The sequence below is a fragment of the Protomyctophum parallelum genome, assembly GCF_964188405.1.
Source record: "Protomyctophum parallelum genome assembly, chromosome: 10".
NCBI lineage: Eukaryota > Metazoa > Chordata > Actinopteri > Myctophiformes > Myctophidae > Protomyctophum > Protomyctophum parallelum.
The window spans coordinates 30,474,513-30,496,357 of record NC_139704.1 but is presented as its reverse complement, the minus strand read 5'-3'; the positions used below and the strand labels follow the sequence as shown (position 1 = coordinate 30,496,357).

The window sequence follows — 21,845 nt, the reverse complement described above, 5'->3', positions numbered from 1 at the left end:
GAGTTAGTGTCGAAGTAGCCTGAGCTAACGTGTTAGGTTTCTGGTCTAGAGGGGCGGGTCGCGGCTGAGATTTGCGCACGCCCTGATTGGATCTCATCGATCTGTCCGTCACCCCCGGCCCCTCCTCTCCCCCCTAGTGCAGCGCTACGTCACATCATTTGGAGCGACGCCCACCCGGAAGGGTTGACTCCCACTTTTAGACCAGAGCGGCCAATGCGTTCCTCCAGGCTTTACATTTTTGCACCAACAAAAATGAAAGCCTGGTACCGAGGCTAGTGTCGAAGTGTCCTTGAGCAAGAGACACTGAAACCCAAATTGCTCCTGATGTGCTGGTTGGTGCCTTGCATGGTTTCTGCTGCCATCGGTGTATGAATGTGTGTGTGAATCTATGTAAAGTGCCTTGGATAAAGACACTCTATAAATGCACCATTTTTACCATTTTTATTTTACCAACCTGAGCATGGAGGGCGAAGGCGTGACGGAGATCTGCGTGCGGTGCTGGGAGGTGATGAGGTCCTGCAGGGCGCGGCTCATGTCCTGGAGCTGGGGCGCGCTGCAGCTCCGCAGCACAGACACCTCCAGCTCCTCCGTCTCCTCCTGCTGGATCTGCTGCTCCAGGCTCTGGCTGCGCTGCTGCAGCTCCGACAACCTCCGCTGCAGCTCCGCTATCTCTGCCTGGAGGTCACACACACACGGATCCATGTCAACGTCTCTGTTACAGAGTTACTGTGACAGTACGTTTTAACCCATTTAGACCTGACGTCGAAATTTTAAAAAAAAGGTCTTCTGAAAGAATATATATTCAAAGATTTGTGCCGCATTTTCACGATCGTCCCAAAAGATGAATTATTTTAATTTTTTCGTCCGACGTTCCTCCGCCCACTTTTCGACTTATCGCCTGTTCGCCTGCTATAGCGCCTTTATCGCCAGTAGTCCCCGGGTCCCATTGACAAATAATGCACTTCCGGAAAATTCGCCTGGCTGTCGCCCACTGTTTAAACGTACTTTAACCCATTCTGAACGGGCCCCCAATTTGGTGTAGGCATCATGTTATGCTTTGTAGCTATTGAAAAATAGCAGATCTACAAGCTCGTAGCCAGTGTTGGGGAGTATTAAGCTACATGTAGCTGAGCTACGTAGCTGAGCTACATTTTGCTGTAGCTTGTGGTATTTTAGCTACATTCATATTTGTGTACCTCGTCAAGTAGCTCAGCTACCTTTTGGGTCATTTTTTGTAGCTTAGCTACTCAACTTACAAGCTACAATTTTGGGCAATAACATGAAAGAAATATATTAATTTTGACCATTGGTTGCTGTGTTAATTCTTGTACTAGAACCCCCTTTGAAAAATCAAGGACTGTTCCTTTTTCTGATTGCTTTGAGGGCATATCAGCACTTGACAGCTGCCTCTAATTGGCCTCTGATTGGCCCTGGTATCACAGGGTGGGAGGGGTCTCCCAGGGGGGAGCAGGGGTCTCCTAGAGGGGAGGAGGGGTCTCCCAGAGGGGAGCAGGGGGAGGAGGGGTCTCCCAGAGGGGAGCAGGGTGGGGGGGTCTCCCAGAGGGGAGCAGGGTGGGGGGGTCTCCCAGAGGGGAGCAGGGGGAGGAGGGGTCTCCCAGAGGGGAGCAGGGTGGGGGGGTCTCCCAGAGGGGAGCAGGGTGGGGGGGTCTCCCAGAGGGGAGCAGGGTGGGGGGGTCTCCCAGAGGGGAGCAGGGGGAGGAGGGGTCTCCCAGAGGGGAGCAGGGTGGGGGGGTCTCCCAGAGGGGAGCAGGGTGGGGGGGTCTCCCAGAGGGGAGCAGGGGGAGGAGGGGTCTCCCCGAGGGGAGCAGGGTGGGAGGGGTCTCCCAGAGGGGAGGAGGGGTCTCCCAGAGGGGAGGGGTCTCCCAGAGGGGAGGAGGGGTCTCCCGCATGTACATTCTCAATTTAACACTGAAAAATAAAAAGTAGCTGAGCTACTTTGAGCTACTTTTTCCATGTAGCTGTAGCTTTACAAGCTACATCTCTCCAGGGGTAGCTATGTAGCTTGATCAAGCTACTGCCATGGTGAGCTATATGTAGCTTTACAAGCTACGCTTTCAAAGTAACTTGCCCAACACTGCTCGTAGCGCGCCACCGAGTGGCGCGCTAAGAGCTTGTAGGTCTGCTATTTTTGAAAAATCGAACGACTGACATTTTTTTTAATCTGATCTCGGGTCAGAATGGGTTCATCAGACCAGTGTGTGTCCGGTGGAAACCTTCGTATGAATCTGATCTCAGGTAAGAATGGGTTAACGTTGTTTAATGCAATCAGACAGGACTTGTATGGGCAGTTTTTTGTCTATCAGTAGGTGTTCCTGTATGATGATGATGTCACGTACCCTATGAGTGGCAAAGTGAATTTAATGTTTAAAGTAATTTAATGTGATCAAATGGGACTTTTCTGGCCCAGGCCGTAGCGTAACGGTCTGGGCACCGGACTGGTAATCCAGTCGCAGTTTGCCGCGGGTTCGACTCCCGGACCCGACACGGCCTTTACTGCATGTCATCCCCCCATCTCTCTCCCGTTTCCTGTCAGCCTACTGTCTGTCCCTTCAAAAATCAATAAAAGGCGTAAGCCGCAAAAAAATATCTTAAAAATAAATAAAAAATGGGACTTTTCTGTGTAGACTACTTTCTGTCAAGGCCAGAAAGTAGTTTTTTTGCCAATCAGAATATAATATAAGTTATACAGCGTTCCTGTATAACTTTCCTGGTATGATGCTGATGTCATGCGCATACCCTCTATTGAAGTTTACGCACTGAAAGTCATTCGAAGTTTACCACGTCTCCTTTTCCTTCATCCAATAAGGATATGGTGTACTAAAATACATTAAATACATCCAATAAGGACATGGTGTACTAAAATACATTAAATACATCCAATAAGGATATGGTGTACTAAAATACATTAAATACATCCAATAAGGACATGGTGTACTAAAATACATTAAATACATCCAATAAGGATATGGTGTACTAAAATACATTAAATACAACCAATAAGGATATGGTGTACTAAAATACATTAAATACATCCAATAAGGATATGGTGTACTAAAATACATTAAATACATCCAATAAGGATATGGTGTACTAAAATACATTAAATACATCCAATAAGGATATGGTGTACTAAAATACATTAAATACATCCAATAAGGATATGGTGTACTAAAATACATTAAATACATCCAATAAGGATATGGTGTACTAAAATACATTAAATACATCCAATAAGGATATGGTGTACTAAAATACATAAAAATACATCCAATAAGGATATGGTGTACTAAAATACATTAAATACATCCAATAAGGATATGGTGTACTAAAATACATTAAATACATCCAATAAGGATATGGTGTACTAAAATACATTAAATACATCCAATAAGGACATGGTGTACTAAAATACATTAAATACATCCAATAAGGATATGGTGTACTAAAATACATTAAATACATACACAGCGCTCAAAGACAAAGGCTGATGAAAATCTCCAGTGGAGCTCATTACCTCAACCAGACGTTTCTCCTGGACGAGGCGCTCTCTTCGATGTTGTGGACCCTGAGCTGAGTCGGACTGCTCCACCGCGTCAGGCTCCCTGGTGTCCATCGCAGCCACACACCACACCACACACACACACACACACACACTTTTAGGGAATTTGCATTCATTTCATCTCCCGTTACCCTAAATTTATCATCATAAATGATCTAGCGGTAACCTTAATCCTAATCTTAACTCTAACTAACGCTCTTAACAGGGCAGCTCATTTAAATATGGCTTCTACATTCATCAGATCTCTGCTTCTCTCACTGCTTGCTACACTAAACTGTATTCAACTGTATTCCATTTGTTGCAATAAATGTTTAAATCTACTTATAGACGTGAGTGTTCCTGATTGAATATGCATGCATGTGTTGGGTACCAAAGACATACCAAAGACTCAAAAAATGCGACCCAGTGCCTCGCTGCTTGGCACTCAGCGTCATGGGTTGGATTGGGAGTAAGTCCCTGGCTGTGACAATGTGTGACATACTAGCACAGGGGTGGGCAACTGGTGGCCCGGGAGTCACATGCAGCCCCCACCTTCACTTAATGTTGCATGTTAATATCAGAATACTGATACAGTATTGATTTCAGCTGTTTACAATTCCAAAACCCGCTTTATTTACTATTAAATGACCAATACTTAATGACTAGTATTAAAATGTTATTGTCTTTTTGTGTCAAATGTAGTTATGTTAACAGTTCATAAAGTTAAGGTAACTATAACTAAATACATTTGAAATTCAATAAAAAAAGGTTACTTTTGAGGATTCCAATTCAAAAATAGCAAAACATTATTCAGGTTTTCAATTCAAATATAGCAAAAAATAGCTGAACTACAAGCTCAAAATGCATCACATTGCAACACGTTTTGAGCTTGTAGATCAGCTATTGTCGCAGTGCCCACCCCAGTACTAGCGTCATGTCCTCAAGCTTCCTCATGCTACGGAAACAGGAGAAAGGCTCATGGCTCGATGTCAAGGCTTGCTTATCTTATGGCTTGATGAAGACAGACATGCGTTTTTAACTCAAGTCTTTGCTTCTGGGGGGGGGGGGGTCCCTGGAACTACATATTTTCAGATGGGGGTCGGCGGCCAAATACAGATAATTCTGGGGGTCCTTGACATGAAAAGGTTTGAGTACCACCGACATAGAAACATTTAGAAGACATTTTCTAAGAATCGTCCTCGGGTCTAAATGGGTTATGTTCCACTCTACAACACTACATGGACACACATGACAGTATGGGAACGGTTCATGAACGCTGCTATAGATAAAATAAACATCAATCTCTGTCGACACACGTCAATGTCCTAGAGGGTATATTTGTCTTGGACACGGCACTACTGTAAATCAGAATAAAAAAAAGAATAGTGCACTTCGCTTTTCAGCTATGATTAAAGTACAAATTTAACAAGGAACATATATTTCCTCCAATCAATGTTGGAATATCTAATGCATGGGAAATGGCTGACAACAGAAGAAAGCAGTCATCATGATATAGCAAGTTAGCAACAACTTATAGTAAAGAATCTAGGAAAGTGTTTTTGCTCACTTTGGCTGGCTGGGTGACTTACCTAGGTTGATTGTAGTTTGTCCTCTGGAGGGCGCTGTGTACTGCCTTTCTGAGACGTTCCAGGAACAGAGCCACAGTAGGCTGTCTGGAGGGCAGACCCAGGTTCAGAGCACCTCTCTCTCTGGACAGCTCCTCCAGCTTCTTGCCAAAACGCTCCGCTGCAAAAACACACATTTGGCTACAATGTTAACAACAGTCAGGAGGGAAACATGAAGCCCTCTCGCAAACTGTTAATAAAGTATTCAATCAATCAATCATAATAGATCCATTGATTGAAATGTCTGTGCTAAGGGGACTTGCAGGCATGTAGATTAGCAACATAATGTCCTGTGTGGGAGATGGGAAAAGTGTCACCCAATGTTATATTTCCTTGAGACCTAGTTCTTTCATTGGTCTATATATATATATATATATATATATATATATATATATTTATACCATTGTTGACAGATTTTGAGAGAGAAATAAGAAACTAGGCCTAGACTCTAGAGCACATGAGCACTTTTAACCTATATACATTAGCTACAACGCATTGTGACCTTGTAGATCTGCTATTAAAAAATATTTAACACAAATATGGTACAGGGTCCCCAGGCACAAAACATTTTCAGATGGGGGCCAGTGGACAAATGACATGAAAATATTTGGTTTAAACTGGTATAAATAATAATTTAAACATTTGGTTGCAAGCCCAAATAATACTTTACGGAAAAAGCAGCCCAAAGTCGCTTATAATAAGTGGACATGGCAACACTGGTCTCTACAGAGGCTAACCATAAACACAACTCACTTCTCCAGCTGTCGCTGATTAGATTACATTAATTGAAACACATTGCTCATTATTTACTGTAAACTGGATTAATGTACATTGTACCAGTGTTGTTTTCGTCGACTAAAACAAAAAATGTTCTTCGACTACCTTTTTTCACTGACGAAAACTACATAAAAACTAAGCTATGATGACTAAAACCAAGACTAAATATACTGACAATTTAGTCAACAAATAAAAACTGGACAAAAATGTTAGGAAGGGACTAGTGGGTTGGAGATCCAGTATGGGTCATTTTACAATTGGTTGCATGCTGAAAATAGCAGATCTACAAGCTCACAACGCGTCCCGTTTTGAGCTTGTAGATCGGTTATTTGTGCAAAAAGTGCAAAAAACAGTCATTACGGCGGCATCAAAATGCCAAAATGCATTTTAGTCGACTAAATCAACTGTAGATTTAGTACACTAAAATCTTATGATATTTAGTCGACTGAAACTAGACTAAACACTAAAACATTCCGGGTGACTAAAAATAAATGGAAGCTATTCAAGAGACTATGACTAAAACAAAAATCTAAATTCCCTGCCGAAAACAACATTGCATTGTACACCATAATTAGCCGTTTGAAATGTATCATGGCCTACTGCAGTCACAATATTTAGCAGAAATATTAGAATACACTTTTTTTCAACCTTTTGTAAATTTTTCAAATATTTATGTGGATAGAAAAGGTAGACAGCGAACAACAACAACGTATGTTGACCCACATAATCACTGCAACTAAATAGTTCAAAGTCTCCAGGCAACGAACAGCAGATGTTGGTTGGTCTTTATTTCTGTCACAAGTCCTTGGAAATGGGTCACTCCGACCCGCAATACATCCTGTGCAATACAGTGCAAATAAGTCAAAGTGTCCGGATAGAGTGGCCGATAGTTAACCCATTCTGACCTGAGATCAGATTCTAAAAATGTCTTCTACGTCCTGACAGTTTTCTGAAAAAGCTGTTTCTATGTCAGTGGTTCTTCGATTTCTTCGAAAAAGCTAAAGTATAACATAATGCTAACACCAGGAGGCCAAAGAGAGACTCAGATTAATGCCTTTCATTTTCACAGTGCCAAAAAGTCTGAAGTCCATATTGGATCTGTGCTCTGCTCTCCCCGTTCACTCGCCAAACATAGGAAGATCAGCTGAATAAAACAAATAAATGGTGAAATCATTCAAATAAAAGCTGGATTCGTGGGAGATCAGACAGAAAAAACAGCAACAGTGGATACTAAGAAAGAAGAAAATGGTTAAATGAATACAAAACCTGTTTCGTCGACCAAAGAACTCACCGAAAGGTTTCAGTAACGACCACATAACTATCTCCGATTCCAGCAGTAAACAGTAAAACAGTAAAGAGTAAACAGTAAAGTCAGTAAACAACCTCCCTCCAGGCTCTGAATAACTTCATTATCTTCATGTGCCCGGTTACACTTTATTACTTAATGCTGCTCAGTAGGCTACTCTTGTATCATGACTGTATTTTCATTATACTTTGCTATTATATTGTTTTGAGCATGCCACACTAAATATTTCACTGCAGTGCACATACTTGTACGAGAGCACTTGACGAATAAACCCTGTTGAATCTTCAATCAGAATCAAAAGAGTCCGGTAAGCCGCCCTTGTTTTCACTGTATATCAATATCATTTTGATGAAATTCTTGACTTGATTCATGATTCTTTCTGCTCGTTCTTTGTGTGTGTGTGTGTGTGTGTGTGTGTGTGTGTGTGTGTGTGTGTGTGTGTGTGTGTGTGTGTGTGTGTGTGTGGTGTGGTGGTGGTGTGGGGGGTCTAAATATGACCTCAACAAGACAATAAGGAAAACGCCAAAGGAAATATTTGAGACTTGAGAGTGTCATATGAAACGTCTGACTCTGCAAAGATTGAAATAATTGAGACTTGAGTGTCATATGAAACGGATGACTCTGCAAAGATTGCAAGCTGTATATCACTGACTGACAATAGCAGTTGCTGTAAGTGTGATGACAGACAAATAAAACTTCCCTCTGCCTCGCATGCAATGAAACAAAACCTCTCACTACTTAACCCAGTTTTCTGAAAAGCCTCATATCAGTCAGTGGTTCTCAATCTTTTTCATGTCAAGGACCCCAAAAATTATATGTATTTGGTCACCGACCCCCATCTGAAAATATGTTGTTTCAGGGACCCCTCCAAGAAGCAAAGATTTGAGTTCAAAACGTTCGTTCTGAATAAATATATATTTCAATTTTGAGTCACATAGCAGCAAAAAATAGCAGACCTACAAGCTCAGATCTACAAGCTCATAGCGCACCACCGAGTGGCGCGCTATGAGCTTGTAGATATGCTATTTTTCAATAGCTAAATTAAAACATAATGTTTAAGCAGAAGCTTGCAGAGCCTCTGAACTTCTGAAGCCAGTGTTTCTCAGCCAGAGGATCCGAAACCCAACAACGGCAAAAACACACAAATGCTGAGAATTTGAATCTTTAAAAAATAGATCTTCTCAAAAAACAAACAAGACAAAAAAAATCAGTCATTCACCTGTGTCATAGTCATCATCCAGAATGGCTTTCTGCTGGAGTCTTTGCAGCCTCAACATCATGGACTCAATCTGAGAGAGGAACAAGTTTGAACAAAATAAACTGTAAACAACAGATTACCAAACAGTCCAGAGGGCAAGGGTTTTTCTATTTTTTTGTAACGCCACACAGGCACACAAAATAAGTACGAGTGCACTGGCTATCACGTTGAAAACAGTGTGGGGGGGGGGGGGGGGAGGACACTCGTAAAGTATTTTACAATTAAATCTCTGGAGCCATTTTATTCTCTATCTGAGTCACAAAATGGTATGATGAAATTGTAAATTGATTGCGTTCCAATTCAAGTGAGATTTGTGTTTAGTTTACTTATTTACTTTAATTATGGTTAAAACATTGAGAGCTTCTGCTCTGCTGTGTGTACTGCAGACAGTGCCCGATCAGCAAATTGACATGGTTGTATGTAAGCTGTCCTGAGAGCAGACCTCAGACCAGCAAAATGACATAGTTGTATGTAAGCTGTCCTGAGAGCAGACCTCAGACCAGCAAAATTTATATGGTTGTATGTAAACTGTCCTGAGAGCAGACGTCAGACCAGCAAAATGACATAGTTGTATGTAAGCTGTCCTGAGAGCAGACCTCAGACCAGCAAAATGTACATGGTTGTATGTAAACTGTCCTGAGAGCAGACTTGAAAAGCTGACCTCAGACCAGCAAATTAACATTGGTGTATGTGGTCCTGTAGCATTTAATCTGCCCTGAGAGCAGCATTCAAAATCTGCCCTGAGAGCAGCAATTAAACATCGGTGTATGTATAGCCTTGTATAGCAGACTGGGGAGTCATATTTTTCATAATTTCACCCCACTCCCATTCTAAGTATTGGACAGTATTAAGATGTTGATTTTCATTTTGTATTCATCCTTAGGGCCCCAAATCACACCTGAGAAAGCATGAGTGTCTATTTCAAACAAAGTGTTTTTTGACTGGGGGGGTGAGGGGGGGGGGGGGGGTCATATTTTGACAGCAGAAACTACCTGTCCTAATTTGCAACCCCTCCCTACTTGGAGAAGAACACGCTATCCTTCCCAGATCCACTTGATTGGTCAGGTGGCCTGACCAACTGACAGGTGCCCTGAGCAACTGACAGGAGGTGTTAGTGCAATAGCAGAGAACACCACACGTGGTGTATGACATGTACAGTATGTACCTGTACACAAGATGTAACAATAAAGCACAACCTTGAACCTTGAACAAAAAATTATCAATTTAGCTCTGTAAGGGTCTACCATTTTGCTCTGTCTTATCGCACCCACCTTGGCATTGGTGCGGTTGTTCTGGAGGGAGTCTTGCAGGATGACCTCGTACTTCTTCACTACTTTGTCCCAGCCTTGGTCAGAGGAGGCTGGGGTGATGGAGGCCGGGGTGACAGAGGCCAGGGTGGCGCCGTCATAGCCTGAGGTGACCGAAGATGCAGAGGCCGGGGTGGCGCTGTCATAGCCTGAGGTGACCGAAGATGCAGAGGCCGGGGTGGCGCTGTCATAGCCTGAGGTGACCGAAGATGCAGAGGCCGGGGTGGCGCTGTCATAGCCTGAGTTGACAGAGGATGCGGAGGCCGGGGTGGCGCTGTCATAGCCTGAGGTAGAGGCAGTGTCTGAGTCCACCGACAGAGAGGACGTGACCTCTGTGTCCAGAGAGCAGGAGTCACAGTCAGGCAGGTCAGATGTAACGTCCCTGCCGTTCCACTGGCCTTCCTGCCAAAACTTCTCACCAAATGACAGCTCCTCGCTCTCGACTAATTGGTTGGCCGGTGCTGCTGCTGAAGTGGGCTCTGATTGGTTAGGAATTAATAGTTTAGCAAGAGGTGGCGGCCTGAGAGACGAGGTTGCTGCTGTCGATTGGGAACTGGCCTTCGTCGATAGATTATCACAAGAGAACAGTTCAGTCCTTAATGAGCTGGATGAAATGGAAACGGGTTTAGCGGTTAAATGTTTAGGTGATGACTGATCCGCTGGTTCTGCTTGTGGGACAGATTCTGTGTCTGTTCTCTGGCTGGAGTTGAGTGACTGTTGGATGAAACTAAACCTGGAGCTGAAGTTGTCTCCTGGAGGAGTCAGCCTGGCAGAGCCGTGGCTCAGCCTGAGGTCACCACCCTGTGGTTTGACTGAGGAGGGAACGGAGGTACAGTTTTCAACAAGATGAGAAGGGAGGGAGGAGAGAAAACTCTGCAAGGAGAGGGACGAATGTTTTTGCGGAGCACGTTGCCGCTGCTTGTCCATTAAGGATGCTCCAGCAGTGTGTGGACGATTATCCCTCATCAAGGGGTTTGTTGGCTCAGTGATGTCAACGTTCGTCCTACCAGGGGATGTCCTGTCCCCCTCCCCCATCTCCCCCGGAGCGTTGCTGGGCAGCCTGGGCAGCTCCACCCTCATGTACCCGGGTCTTCGGTGGAGCCGCTTACGACCGGAGCCACCAGCTGTAGTCGATGCTTTGCCACCTGTCAATACAGAAGATTAGCCATTAAGCCATTAACCCATTTAGGACCGAGACCAGAATGTCTTCTAAAGTTTTGACAGTTTTCTTAAAAACCTGTTTCTATATATCAGTGATTTAGATTTTCAGACTATTTCATGTCAAGGACCCCAGAAATGATATGTAATGGACCTCCGACCCCCATCTCAAAATGCATTGTTCCAGGGACCTCCCCAGAAGCAAAGACGTTCGCTCTGAAAGTAAGTATATATATATATATATATATATATATATATATATATATATATATATATATATATATATATATTCAAAGATTTGCGCCACATTTTCACGATTTTTCAAAAATATTTTTTCAACAGCTAAAGTATAACATAATGCTTAAAACACCAAAAGGGGTTCCCGCCCAGAATGGATTAAGCCATGTGTGTTCACACAACAAAAGAGCGGTTTACAGTTGGTTTACAGTCTCCGCATACAGTAAGTAACCAGAGGACTAAGATTTATATATTATTAATATACAATCATGGGCATAATAACTCTACTTAAGAATCTATTCATTCATGACACTAATTAATGCACTTTGGAAAGTGTAAAACCTTTAGTGGAATGTTTTTTTTAATTTAACCCATTCTGAACGGGAATCCATTTTGGTGTTAGCATCATGTTATGCTTTAGCTATTGAAAAATAGCAGATCTACAAGCTCATAGCACGCCACCGAGTGGCGCGCTACGAGCTTGTAGATCTGCTATTTTTGAAAAATCAAAAGAACGACTGACATTTTTAGAATCTGATCTCAGGTCAGAATGGGTTAATCAGAACAGTGTGTGTCCAGTGGAAACCTTGTCGTATGAATCTGATCTCAGGTCAGAATGGGTTAAGGCTCTCGTGGTCCACATGGGAACAGCATGGCTCCACCGAGGACCTCCGTTCATGTGGCCAGCCTGTGACATCATCAGTTAGTCTGATGATTATCGTCTGTGACATATTTATTATACTGTACGACTCCATCCCGATCCAAGCCCTTCCATTGAATGACTTCCATTTATGAAATTAAAATTAAATTAAGAAAATCACACCCGTGTGAAGTGAGGGGGCACTGTCTCTTACATCATCTCATTCCGGGCCAATCAGAATATGCGTCCTCCTCACCTTCGTTCTTCAGTGTCTGTGTTTACACAATGTTTGTGTTTACACAAACACTAAAGCCGGCCATTCATTGTCAATGGCATTTAACCCATTCTGGACGGGGACTCCTTTTGGTGTTTTAACTAAGCATTATGTTATACTTTAGCTATTGAAAAATAGCAGATCTACAAGCTCATAGCGCGCAACTGAGTGGCGCGCTACGAGCTTGTAGGTCTGCTATTTTTGAAAAATCGTGAAAATGTGGCACAAAATATATTCTTTCAGAGCAAACGTTCTTTTAATTTCGACGTCAGGCCTAAATGTTTGTGTTGGGACAAACACTCAAAACTGGCCATTCATTATCAATGGCATTCAATGTTTGCGTTAGGACAATGTTTGTGTTTACACCTCAAAGCTGGACATAGGAGGGGCTAGCGCCCCTCAAAAAAAACCGAATAAACATAAGTGAACAAATGGAGGTGGAGGACGGTACCAACTTGGCAGTGTGCACAAGAAGGTTTACACTCTTTGGTCCAACAGCGGTTTGCAAGATTATCTCACAAACACATGCATAACATGTTTTTTACACGCCACACCGTCATAAATACATCAAACATAACAATAAAAAACATTAACAGTGCAATAGTATGATATAATTAATTCCTTATGGCCATAAAGATGCCTGTAGTAGTTTGTGAAGAGGGAAGTAGAATGTTAACATTCTACTTCCCTCTTCACAAACTACTACAGCGTGGCTAAATGAATGGGATTCAGGGCAGTGGTGGGACATTTCCCAGATTCAGGGCAGTGGTGGGACATTTCCCAGGGGTTTCCCAGCTCCAGCTGCTGGGAAATACCAAACCCCCACAGTCATATTCAGTTCAGATAGCTTTAATATACTTCAGCATAAGCATTAGAATGATGTAGATTAATGATATCTCCCTAGGTTCACTTCAAGGACTGCAAGGTTTTTGGGTTACATTTGAATTTACAATACAAAATCGGTGCTAATCTGCTGTGGGACCTGCCTATACTCTAGAGATAGAACCTTCAACCTAATGGTAAAACCTAAGACTGTGAATTGATCAACTTGCATTTGGCTTTTAGCAAACAATGGTTTGAAAGATGAGCTGCTCGGATAAAGCCAGTTTGTGTCCATGACTGGGTGCTTCACTGGCTTGCTCTTATGTCTCTACGATGTCAACACAAAGACGCTTTAGATTCCTTCCCTGGGAGCAGAGAAGGAGAGGGGTTCAAATGTGGAGAATGAACAGTCCCTTTGTGTACAGCTGTGCTACTCCGTTTCCCTCCCTCTCTCTCTCTCTCTGTCTGTGTGTCTTTTGCCTTCACAGTCATACATCCAAATCAATACACACATTTCCACCGACAGTTAGTTACTGAAAGTTGTACTGAATTACAAGGAAAAGTACATTCAAGGGCACATTCAGTGCTCTCCTGCAACTACTCTGCCGAAAAACTGACGCACTGCCACCACTTCTGTCATTTATCTGACAGTAGCATGACAGCATTCAGAATACTGAGAATTCTAAGACTGCACGCAACTTCAATGCATGCAAGTTCTACTAGCAGGCCATTTCAAACTTCTTTTCCAATTGCATTTGTATGTCATAACAACCACACGTGCTGGTAGCTATATACAGTATATTACGTTAGGAATGTGAAACCGTGACCACTACAAAGCAGCCACACACACCACTGCTCTACCCTTCCTTCATGACCTCCAATGATGTCACTCCTAAAGCACGCCGTGTGAGTGGAGACAAAAGATGACCACTTAAAAAGAAGTAAGAGGGATGATTAGGTGGGAGGGAGGTGGGAAGTTATTGTTTATCCTCTTTCAATTGTGAAAGAGGCTGGGTGTGTCTGTCTGTCTGCCTGCCTGCCTGCCTGCCTGCCTGCGTGCGTGCGTGCGTGCGTGCGTGCGTGCGTGCGTGCGTGCGTGCGTGCGTGCGTGCGTGCGTGCCATAGGCCACATTCTGGGAAAATGTTGGACATCAAACCAGTTCATGGGAGATGCAGGTCTTAGTGTTAGGCATGTATCCCACTATCTGTCGGGTTAAGGTTATGGTAAAGGTTAGATTAAATTAGTTATGGTTATGGTTAGGGCTAGGTCAGCTATAGACGGTTATGGAGATATGGAATTAATTGAATGTACAGTAAGTCAATGTAATGTCCCCAAACAAATGTGAGTGCGTGCATGTACAGTTGTACACATGCATGGTGTACTAGCAGGTGCCTCGCAGAAAATGTGTTGTCCTCACATAGCATAGTAGAAGGGACCGGATGGTCTATTGATCAGAACGTTTAGTGAAAGCCGGCCTGTCCACGGAGACCCCACCACAGCACCGGTCAGGTTACATACGGCTCCATTAGGGGTTTCTCTGCAGACGCGCCCACTGTACCAGAACCCATCTCGGTAACCCAACGCCTGGACACTCAATACAACTGCAGCCCCATGCATGCATTCACCATCTGCCGCCGTGGTCAAGACAAAGAATGATAGTGGTCTACTACTTGACAGGTGAAACAGTCAAGATAGGCTCTGAGACAGCCACAGGACAGATTCACAACACTAATTACACTCCATGCTTAGATTCTTATACGGTGGTTCTTTCGGTTAAGCAGGAAGGAAATGCCTCACAGTCCATTGTGAGCGGGGGGGGGGGGGGGGGAAGCCATGTAAACCACGACTGCATCACGCAGTCAACGAAGATGTCATCTTGCCGTTTACTGTCAAGACCACACGTTGACGTCGCTTACCAGGAACTCTGGCAGAAACAAGCAAACAATCAATCACATCGTTTGACTCAGATTTGAGGCTGTGGAATGGATCACCAAACAAAGCCTCTTCTTCACAGCTCACTGCAACTTCTTGTTCAAAAACGTTACACCTGCGTTAGAAAAGATCTACACTGGAGAGAAACAACACACAGAAACCACAAACCGGTGGCATATTGTACAGCACTCGCTGAACGCAGAGAGAGAACAAGGTCTGTCTTTAGTGAGAGGACAGAGGGGCTGACTGACTGTTTACCTTAGGAGAGAATAAGGTCTGTCTTTAGTGAGAGGACAGAGGAGGCTGACTGACTGTTTACCTTAGGAGAGAATAAGGTCTGTCTTTAGTGAGAGGACAGAGGGGCTGACTGACTGTTTACCTTAGGAGAGAATAAGGTCTGTCTTCAGTGAGGACAGAGGGGCTGACTGACTGTTTACCTTAGGAGAGGACAGAGGAGGCTGACTGACTGTGTACTTTAGGAGAGGACAGAGGAGGCTAGGACAGAGGAGGCTGACTGACTGTTTACCTTAGGAGAGGACAGAGGAGGCTAGGACAGAGGAGGCTGACTGAGGACAGAGGAGAGAGGAGGCTAGGACAGAATGTTTACCTTAGGAGAGGACAGAGGAGGCTAGGACAGAGGAGGCTGACTGAGGACAGAGGAGGCTGACTGACTGTTTACCTTAGAGGAGATTAAAAGAGGCCCTCCTGAAACCTCTCATGTTAAACACTGCATTCCCATTGGTTGATGAAAGTTCTTCAGCCGAACAGCAGTGGAATGTGGAGGATCTCATAAAAACACAAACATTTGAGGAGCTAGCTAAATAGTCTCGCGCACATGCACACACGGCACACGCACACACACACACACACACACACACACACACACACACACACACACACACACACACACACAGTCAGCAGTCTCCTGAGAAGAAGCACTGCTAGGCAGATGTGTTCCTGAATCCCCACCACTTGTGACTGACCACAGCATAAGAATAGAGGAAGTGAAAGTCACTTATGACGGAGTGTTGAATAACCATTTCCTTTCTTCCCTGGCTGGCTTTAACCCACAAGAAACAGGCAAATATTTGTTTTACCAACCAAATAAATGACATGCTCAAGTTTCATATATATTAAAAAGGTGGGTTTTATCAGGTTTAATCTCACTGTGTCCACATGGGCACTGTCAGAGCATTCAGAGACGTGCACACACAGACATCAAAGGGGGCTTCAGCACCTGCCTTATTATCCTAAAACAACTGCCCTTTCCAGACCACACAAATGCAGCATTTACTACTGTAAAAGAAATGCAAATGCCCTCCTCTCCTTTCTATCAGCGCCATGCCGGAAAAAAAGGCAGCATTCAGGAGAATTGCTTTTTTTTCCCGGCCCGAAGTCTCCTGAACTTGAACACAGCATTTTTGCGTTGAACAAAATGTGTTTAGAAATCCATGTCCTATACACCGCATCTCCACTAGCTAAAGAGTGCTGCGTTTGTACACCGAAAATAGCTGATCTACAAGCTCTCAAGTCTGAGCTTGTAGAACTGCTATTTTCACTAGGTTTGTCCAAAAGTGCCCTCTTTCTTACACTCTATGCACGTCCCTGAGATCATTTATAAATGCAGGAGTTCCAAAATGCAGTCATTCCTGTGTGAAGGCTGATTTCTCCCAGACAGCCACGTACTTCCTGCAAGGTCACATGGGAATGGGAAACCCATAAGCCAGCTGAAAATAATGAGAGAATGATGGGGTGGGGTTTTCTGGGACCATTAGTCTCGTCAGTCAGTTGGGCTAGTGACTGAATAAAGAGGGACTATAGTCAGTGTGAGTGCTGTACAGCAGCAATCAATACATGATCAATGAAAGTAGCTCCATTAATCTATTTAACTAGCGTAACTTAGTATGACACTGGGCAAAAAAAATGTATATGTACAGTGCAGTGTGGCTATTGTATTTCCCCACACAGAGAAAACTGAGACTGTCTCTTGCTATCAACATGACATGCTATAATGTGATTTATAATTAAAAATGTATGTATTGTCATGAAAACCTTCACAGGCATACTCCTGGTTCACTTCAAATCTACAGTTACAGTACAGTTGATGAGGTCCTGAAAAAAGCCAAACTGCACTATGAAATGCATAAAATAGGAATTCACCAAATTTCTTCCTTAAAAAGATATGTACATATAAATAATTAAAAGAAAAAAGGTTTCACGAGAATAAGCTCCAGGCAAGAAAATGGCCCATTAAACTATTGACCCTATAAATGTTAACTGTCCAATATGGTCCACTTTGCAAAGCACAAAAAGCTAACTGTAATCATGTTACATGATGAAATCATGAAATATTCCTAGTTGACAAATGTTTTACTCATAGGCCTACTCTGATAGGCCTATATAAAGCATATGCATTGGATGCACAGCTGCATCCAATATTCGTAAAGTCTTTCACAATTTACATGGAAGGCAGGCAGGCAGCTTTTAATGATGAGCAATGCCAATGAACCCATTCTGATAAGGTTTGAAAAGCATTGCATTGCATGCTCCTGTTGTGTTGGGGGACACTGAAAAGGATCAGGTTGTGTCTTGAGAACAGGTTTTTTGTCAGGCAGCAGGTCTGGTTTTGGATCATTGGATATTGATTGAATAGATTTGACTTATCTAGCTATCACAAAGCAGATTACACTACAGTCATGTTTGTACTATCCTCTGAGTTTTCTTTCCCTTATCCCCATGTGGCAGTTGAATAGCATCTTAAATTTGAAACGTCAACACGTGAACTTCATTGGGGATGAATTAGCCTATTTAGCCTTATTATGCTACTAAATCATTTAGAATGAAGTGTTAATAGATTTACAACGCAGTTCTTTTAATGTATTATTTTGTACTTTACCTTCCATGACTTCGCAGTGATGCTGAGAAATGGCACTACTTTCCAACCGCATGAGTCCAGCGAACATCTTGTTAACAGCTCTCTGACCTAACTAATCCATGTAAAAAAGAAATGCAAAAATACGAATAAAAATCCTTGGACTATGAAACAATCAGAAGGACCTCATGTTTTAAGAAATGGGAGATCCTTGCCTTGCCAGGCAGCAACAGACAAAGTTGAGCTCATTTCCGTTTTGGAAAAGTGGTCGAGGCTACAATTATTTCCCACACTTGAAATGTGTGTGAAATGTGTTTTTTAAAAAAAGTTCTTGTAGAAACGGTCTGTGTGTCCATAACACAATGTTTTTGCTGTGCTGCTGTATTAGTTGTCCTATTAATAATTAACACAATCGTGCATTTCTCCCCTGCTGCGGTATAGGCTATAAAGTGGGTTCAGTTTGCGCATTAATAACAAGACGATCGCATTGAGGTGTTTCCAAAGAAAAGACGGTCAAAACGAATCCAGTGTCTAAAACATATAACTTCTTTCTCCGTATAAATTGAAACTCCTACTCGCCATCGACCATTGATCAGAGCCCGCTGTATTCCAGGCAGTTGGTGATGAAAACGGAAGGCTGTCCTGTTATGTGTGTGTGTCCACTTGGATCCGTTATGTGCGTCGTGTAGTGTTGGAGGAACGTGAGGAGTTCCTTCCTACGTGTGATGGAATTTGACTCCAGATCTCCTCCTCTCCAGTCAGTCAATTAGCCTACTCACTGCACCAGAAAGAATACAGCCATACAGCCGTGATACTTTACTTAGCTTGTTGTTTTTGCCCTGTCGTTCTATTTATGGTGTTTCATGCACAGACTGCATTTTCCAAGATAAATATGGACTGTATTTTATTCTTCAATCTTTTGGAAAACTACCGTTTATGCTTTAGGCCACGGATCCCTATTTGATAAGATATATATAAGATATATATATAGAGAGAGAGTGTGTGTGTGTGTGTGTGTGTGTGTGTGTGTGTGTGTGTGTGTGTGTGTGTGTGTGTGTGTGTGTGTGTGTGTGTGTGTGTGTGTGTGTTTCCTATGTCTATTGGTTCTCAACTTGGGGTCAGGGGACCCCTAGGGGTCCTTGGGGATGGGTCCAATGGTCCCACTAAGTTTGTGGAGATCCCATAAGAGTAAATATATATATATATATACATATATATCTTATTACTTACTTACTTAATCCTCTTCGTGCTAGGTAGCACATAAGGTCTTCACCAACGAACGTCAATGCAGTCTGTCTTCCGCCCAATGTTGCAGTTGGCCCCAGGTCCACCCCAACTCCTTCATTTCTCTCTCCACCGATCTTCTCCAGGTCTCTTTGGGCCTGCCTCTCTTCCTTTTCCCAGGTGGTGTCCATCTCATAGCTACCCTTGGGATGGCACTTGGGTCCATTCTGCAGACATGTCCAATCCACGTCCACCTTCTGAACTTGATGACACCTGACAGTGGGGTCACTATATATCTTATATATATATATATATATATATATATATATATATATATCACACACACACATTTTCATTTTCATTCTCCATACACACCCTCCAATTCATCCAGCTTGGCTGATGGACAACAAGCAATCCTAAGTCCTAACTGTGATGAAAAGCTCAGTTCAACCCTCTCCTACACATCCGGATGGCCTTTCTTTTTCTCCCACGATAAGAGCTGTGGAGGAGGACGGTGTCCTCCTGTCCTAGAGCTGTGGAGGAGGACGGTGTCCTCCTGTCCTAGAGCTGTGGAGGAGGACGGTGTCCTGTCCTAGAGCTGTGGAGGAGGACGGTGTCCTGTCCTAGAGCTGTGGAGGACAGTGTCCTGTCCTAGGCTGTGTGTCCCTCGATAAGAGCTGTGGAGGAGGACAGTGTCCTGTCCTAGAGCTGTGGAGGAGGACGGTGTCCTGTCCTAGAGCTGTGGAGGAGGACAGTGTCCTCCTGTCCTAGAGCTGTGGAGGAGGACAGTGTCCTCCTGTCCTAGAGCTGTGGAGGAGGACAGTGTCCTCCTGTCCTAGAGCTGTGGAGGAGGACGGTGTCCTGTCCTAGAGCTGTGGAGGAGGACAGTGTCCTGTCCTAGAGCTGTGGAGGAGGACGGTGTCCTGTCCTAGAGCTGTGGAGGAGGACAGTGTCCTCCTGTCCTAGAGCTGTGGAGGAGGACAGTGTCCTCCTGTCCTAGAGCTGTGGAGGAGGACAGTGTCCTGTCCTAGAGCTGTGGAGGAGGACAGTGTCCTGTCCTAGAGCTGTGGAGGAGGACGGTGTCCTGTCCTAGAGCTGTGGAGGAGGACAGTGTCCTCCTGTCCTAGAGCTGTGGAGGAGGACAGTGTCCTCCTGTCCTAGAGCTGTGGAGGAGGACAGTGTCCTCCTGTCCTAGAGCTGTGGAGGAGGACAGTGTCCTGTCCTAGAGCTGTGGAGGAGGACGGTGTCCTGTCCTAGAGCTGTGGAGGAGGACAGTGTCCTGTCCTAGGCTGTGGAGGAGGACAGTGTCCTGTCCTAGAGCTGTGTGTCTACTAGGACACTTTGTGGTAAACATTACAAATCAGCTCAGCAGCTGCTTACACTAACTTAATGAGCACAAAACAGAGGGCTAAATTAGTTTAAACTGGCCAAACTTCAGGATAGAAATAGAAACAGGCCTACAGGCTATCACGGCCAAAATGGTGCCGTTTATCCTTATTCATTCAGAAAAAGCTAATCAAATCAGGTGTGATGGTGATGGGCAGTTGGGCCTATACTTGTTAGGTTAGTTTACAATTTACAATTTACAATTTAGGCATTTAGCAGACGCTCTTAATCCAGAGCGACTTACATTTAAGCAAGAACAAAAGCATGGGAATACATCACATGAAAACATTTATCATGAAACATGCGTAAGCTAAGAAAGTAACAGTGGAATATCTATATAATGAAACTATACATACACTATACATATAAACTATACATATTTACTACTATGCTATACATATGTACTATGGCGTGCTATGACTATATACAATACAATTATAGTGCTATAGTTTGTTAGGAGGATAGGCCTATAGGCTATACAAATAAGCATCCCCCCCCTCTATTAACCCCTCTTATCGGCCTACTTGAGAACGATGAAACGTAATAATACCAGTTGTCAACTTGTAATAGCACCCGTGTTAACTGTCTGTCTGTGTCCCACATGGAGATCTCTGTATATGCCTGTGTGTGAAGAGGGCAAACTGACTGACTGTGAAAAGTGGACTGGTTAAGTAGGCTAATCAATTGTCAGGTGTGGGGTTGCCATGGCAATCCATTAGCAGAGGCTGGAAATTGCACAGGTGAGGGGACTTTGGCTCATTAGGCCCACTGGCAGAGCCTGACCAGAGCCGTTTGTGGTGGTTCTGGAGAACCGTGGGTCCGACCGACTCTATACCAGGCACTGCACTCCCTGTGGGGGTGTGGAACGTGTGTCAAAGTTGAAGTCGGTGGGGCAAGAATCAGTTTTCAGAATTACAGTACATTTCAAGCACAAACTCAATACAAAGACTGTTAACTGTGAGTGGACGACCCAATAAAGCATTACACTTGTTTACAAGAGGGTCCACCTTGTTCAATTCATCAAAACATTTAGAGACGAACAGAACAGGAATTCATCATAAAGGAGGTAAAAAGGGAAAAGAAACATTATACAATGAGGGGGGAAAAGGGTGGGTGGTGGGGGGGGATTCAGATTTTACGGGCGAATTGCAGCCGTCTGTAGGTGCCCCTTGAGAGCAGTTTTGAAGGAGTCAAGGGATTCGCATGTCTTAAAGGTATATTCAGTTCAAATATCACTTTTTGTTTTGTTGTGATAATCCTCTCTACTATAGAGTGTGCTGACCATATAAGGAGTTCCTCCCTGTCCCCAGTTAACCCCTGGGGGTCAGAAAACCTTAGGTTTCGTTTTTGGCTCTCTATCCTGATTGGATGAAAGGCTTAGGTCCCAGCCAAAAACGAAACCTAAGGTTTTTTGAGTGAAATCACTGAATATACCTTTAAAGGTTTTATGACATTCATTTTCATTTC

At 43.6% G+C, this 21,845-nt stretch overlaps 1 protein-coding gene across 1 annotated transcript in view; it reads right to left on the bottom strand.

Annotated features, from left to right (window-relative positions):
- disc1 (DISC1 scaffold protein) overlaps positions 1–18,334 on the bottom strand; it is a 68,447-nt gene extending 50,113 nt beyond the window's left edge. The window contains exons 1-6 of the mRNA XM_083774993.1: positions 17,793–18,334; positions 9,797–10,977; positions 8,487–8,556; positions 5,149–5,305; positions 3,536–3,623; positions 455–675 (exon numbers count right to left, since the gene is read on the bottom strand). Coding sequence (XP_083631119.1) covers positions 455–675; positions 3,536–3,623; positions 5,149–5,305; positions 8,487–8,556; positions 9,797–10,977; positions 17,793–17,859 — 1,784 coding nt within the window. The 5' untranslated portion in view covers positions 17,860–18,334. The remainder of the gene's footprint in view (positions 1–454; positions 676–3,535; positions 3,624–5,148; positions 5,306–8,486; positions 8,557–9,796; positions 10,978–17,792) is intronic.
- Positions 18,335–21,845: the final 3,511 nt, after the last annotated feature.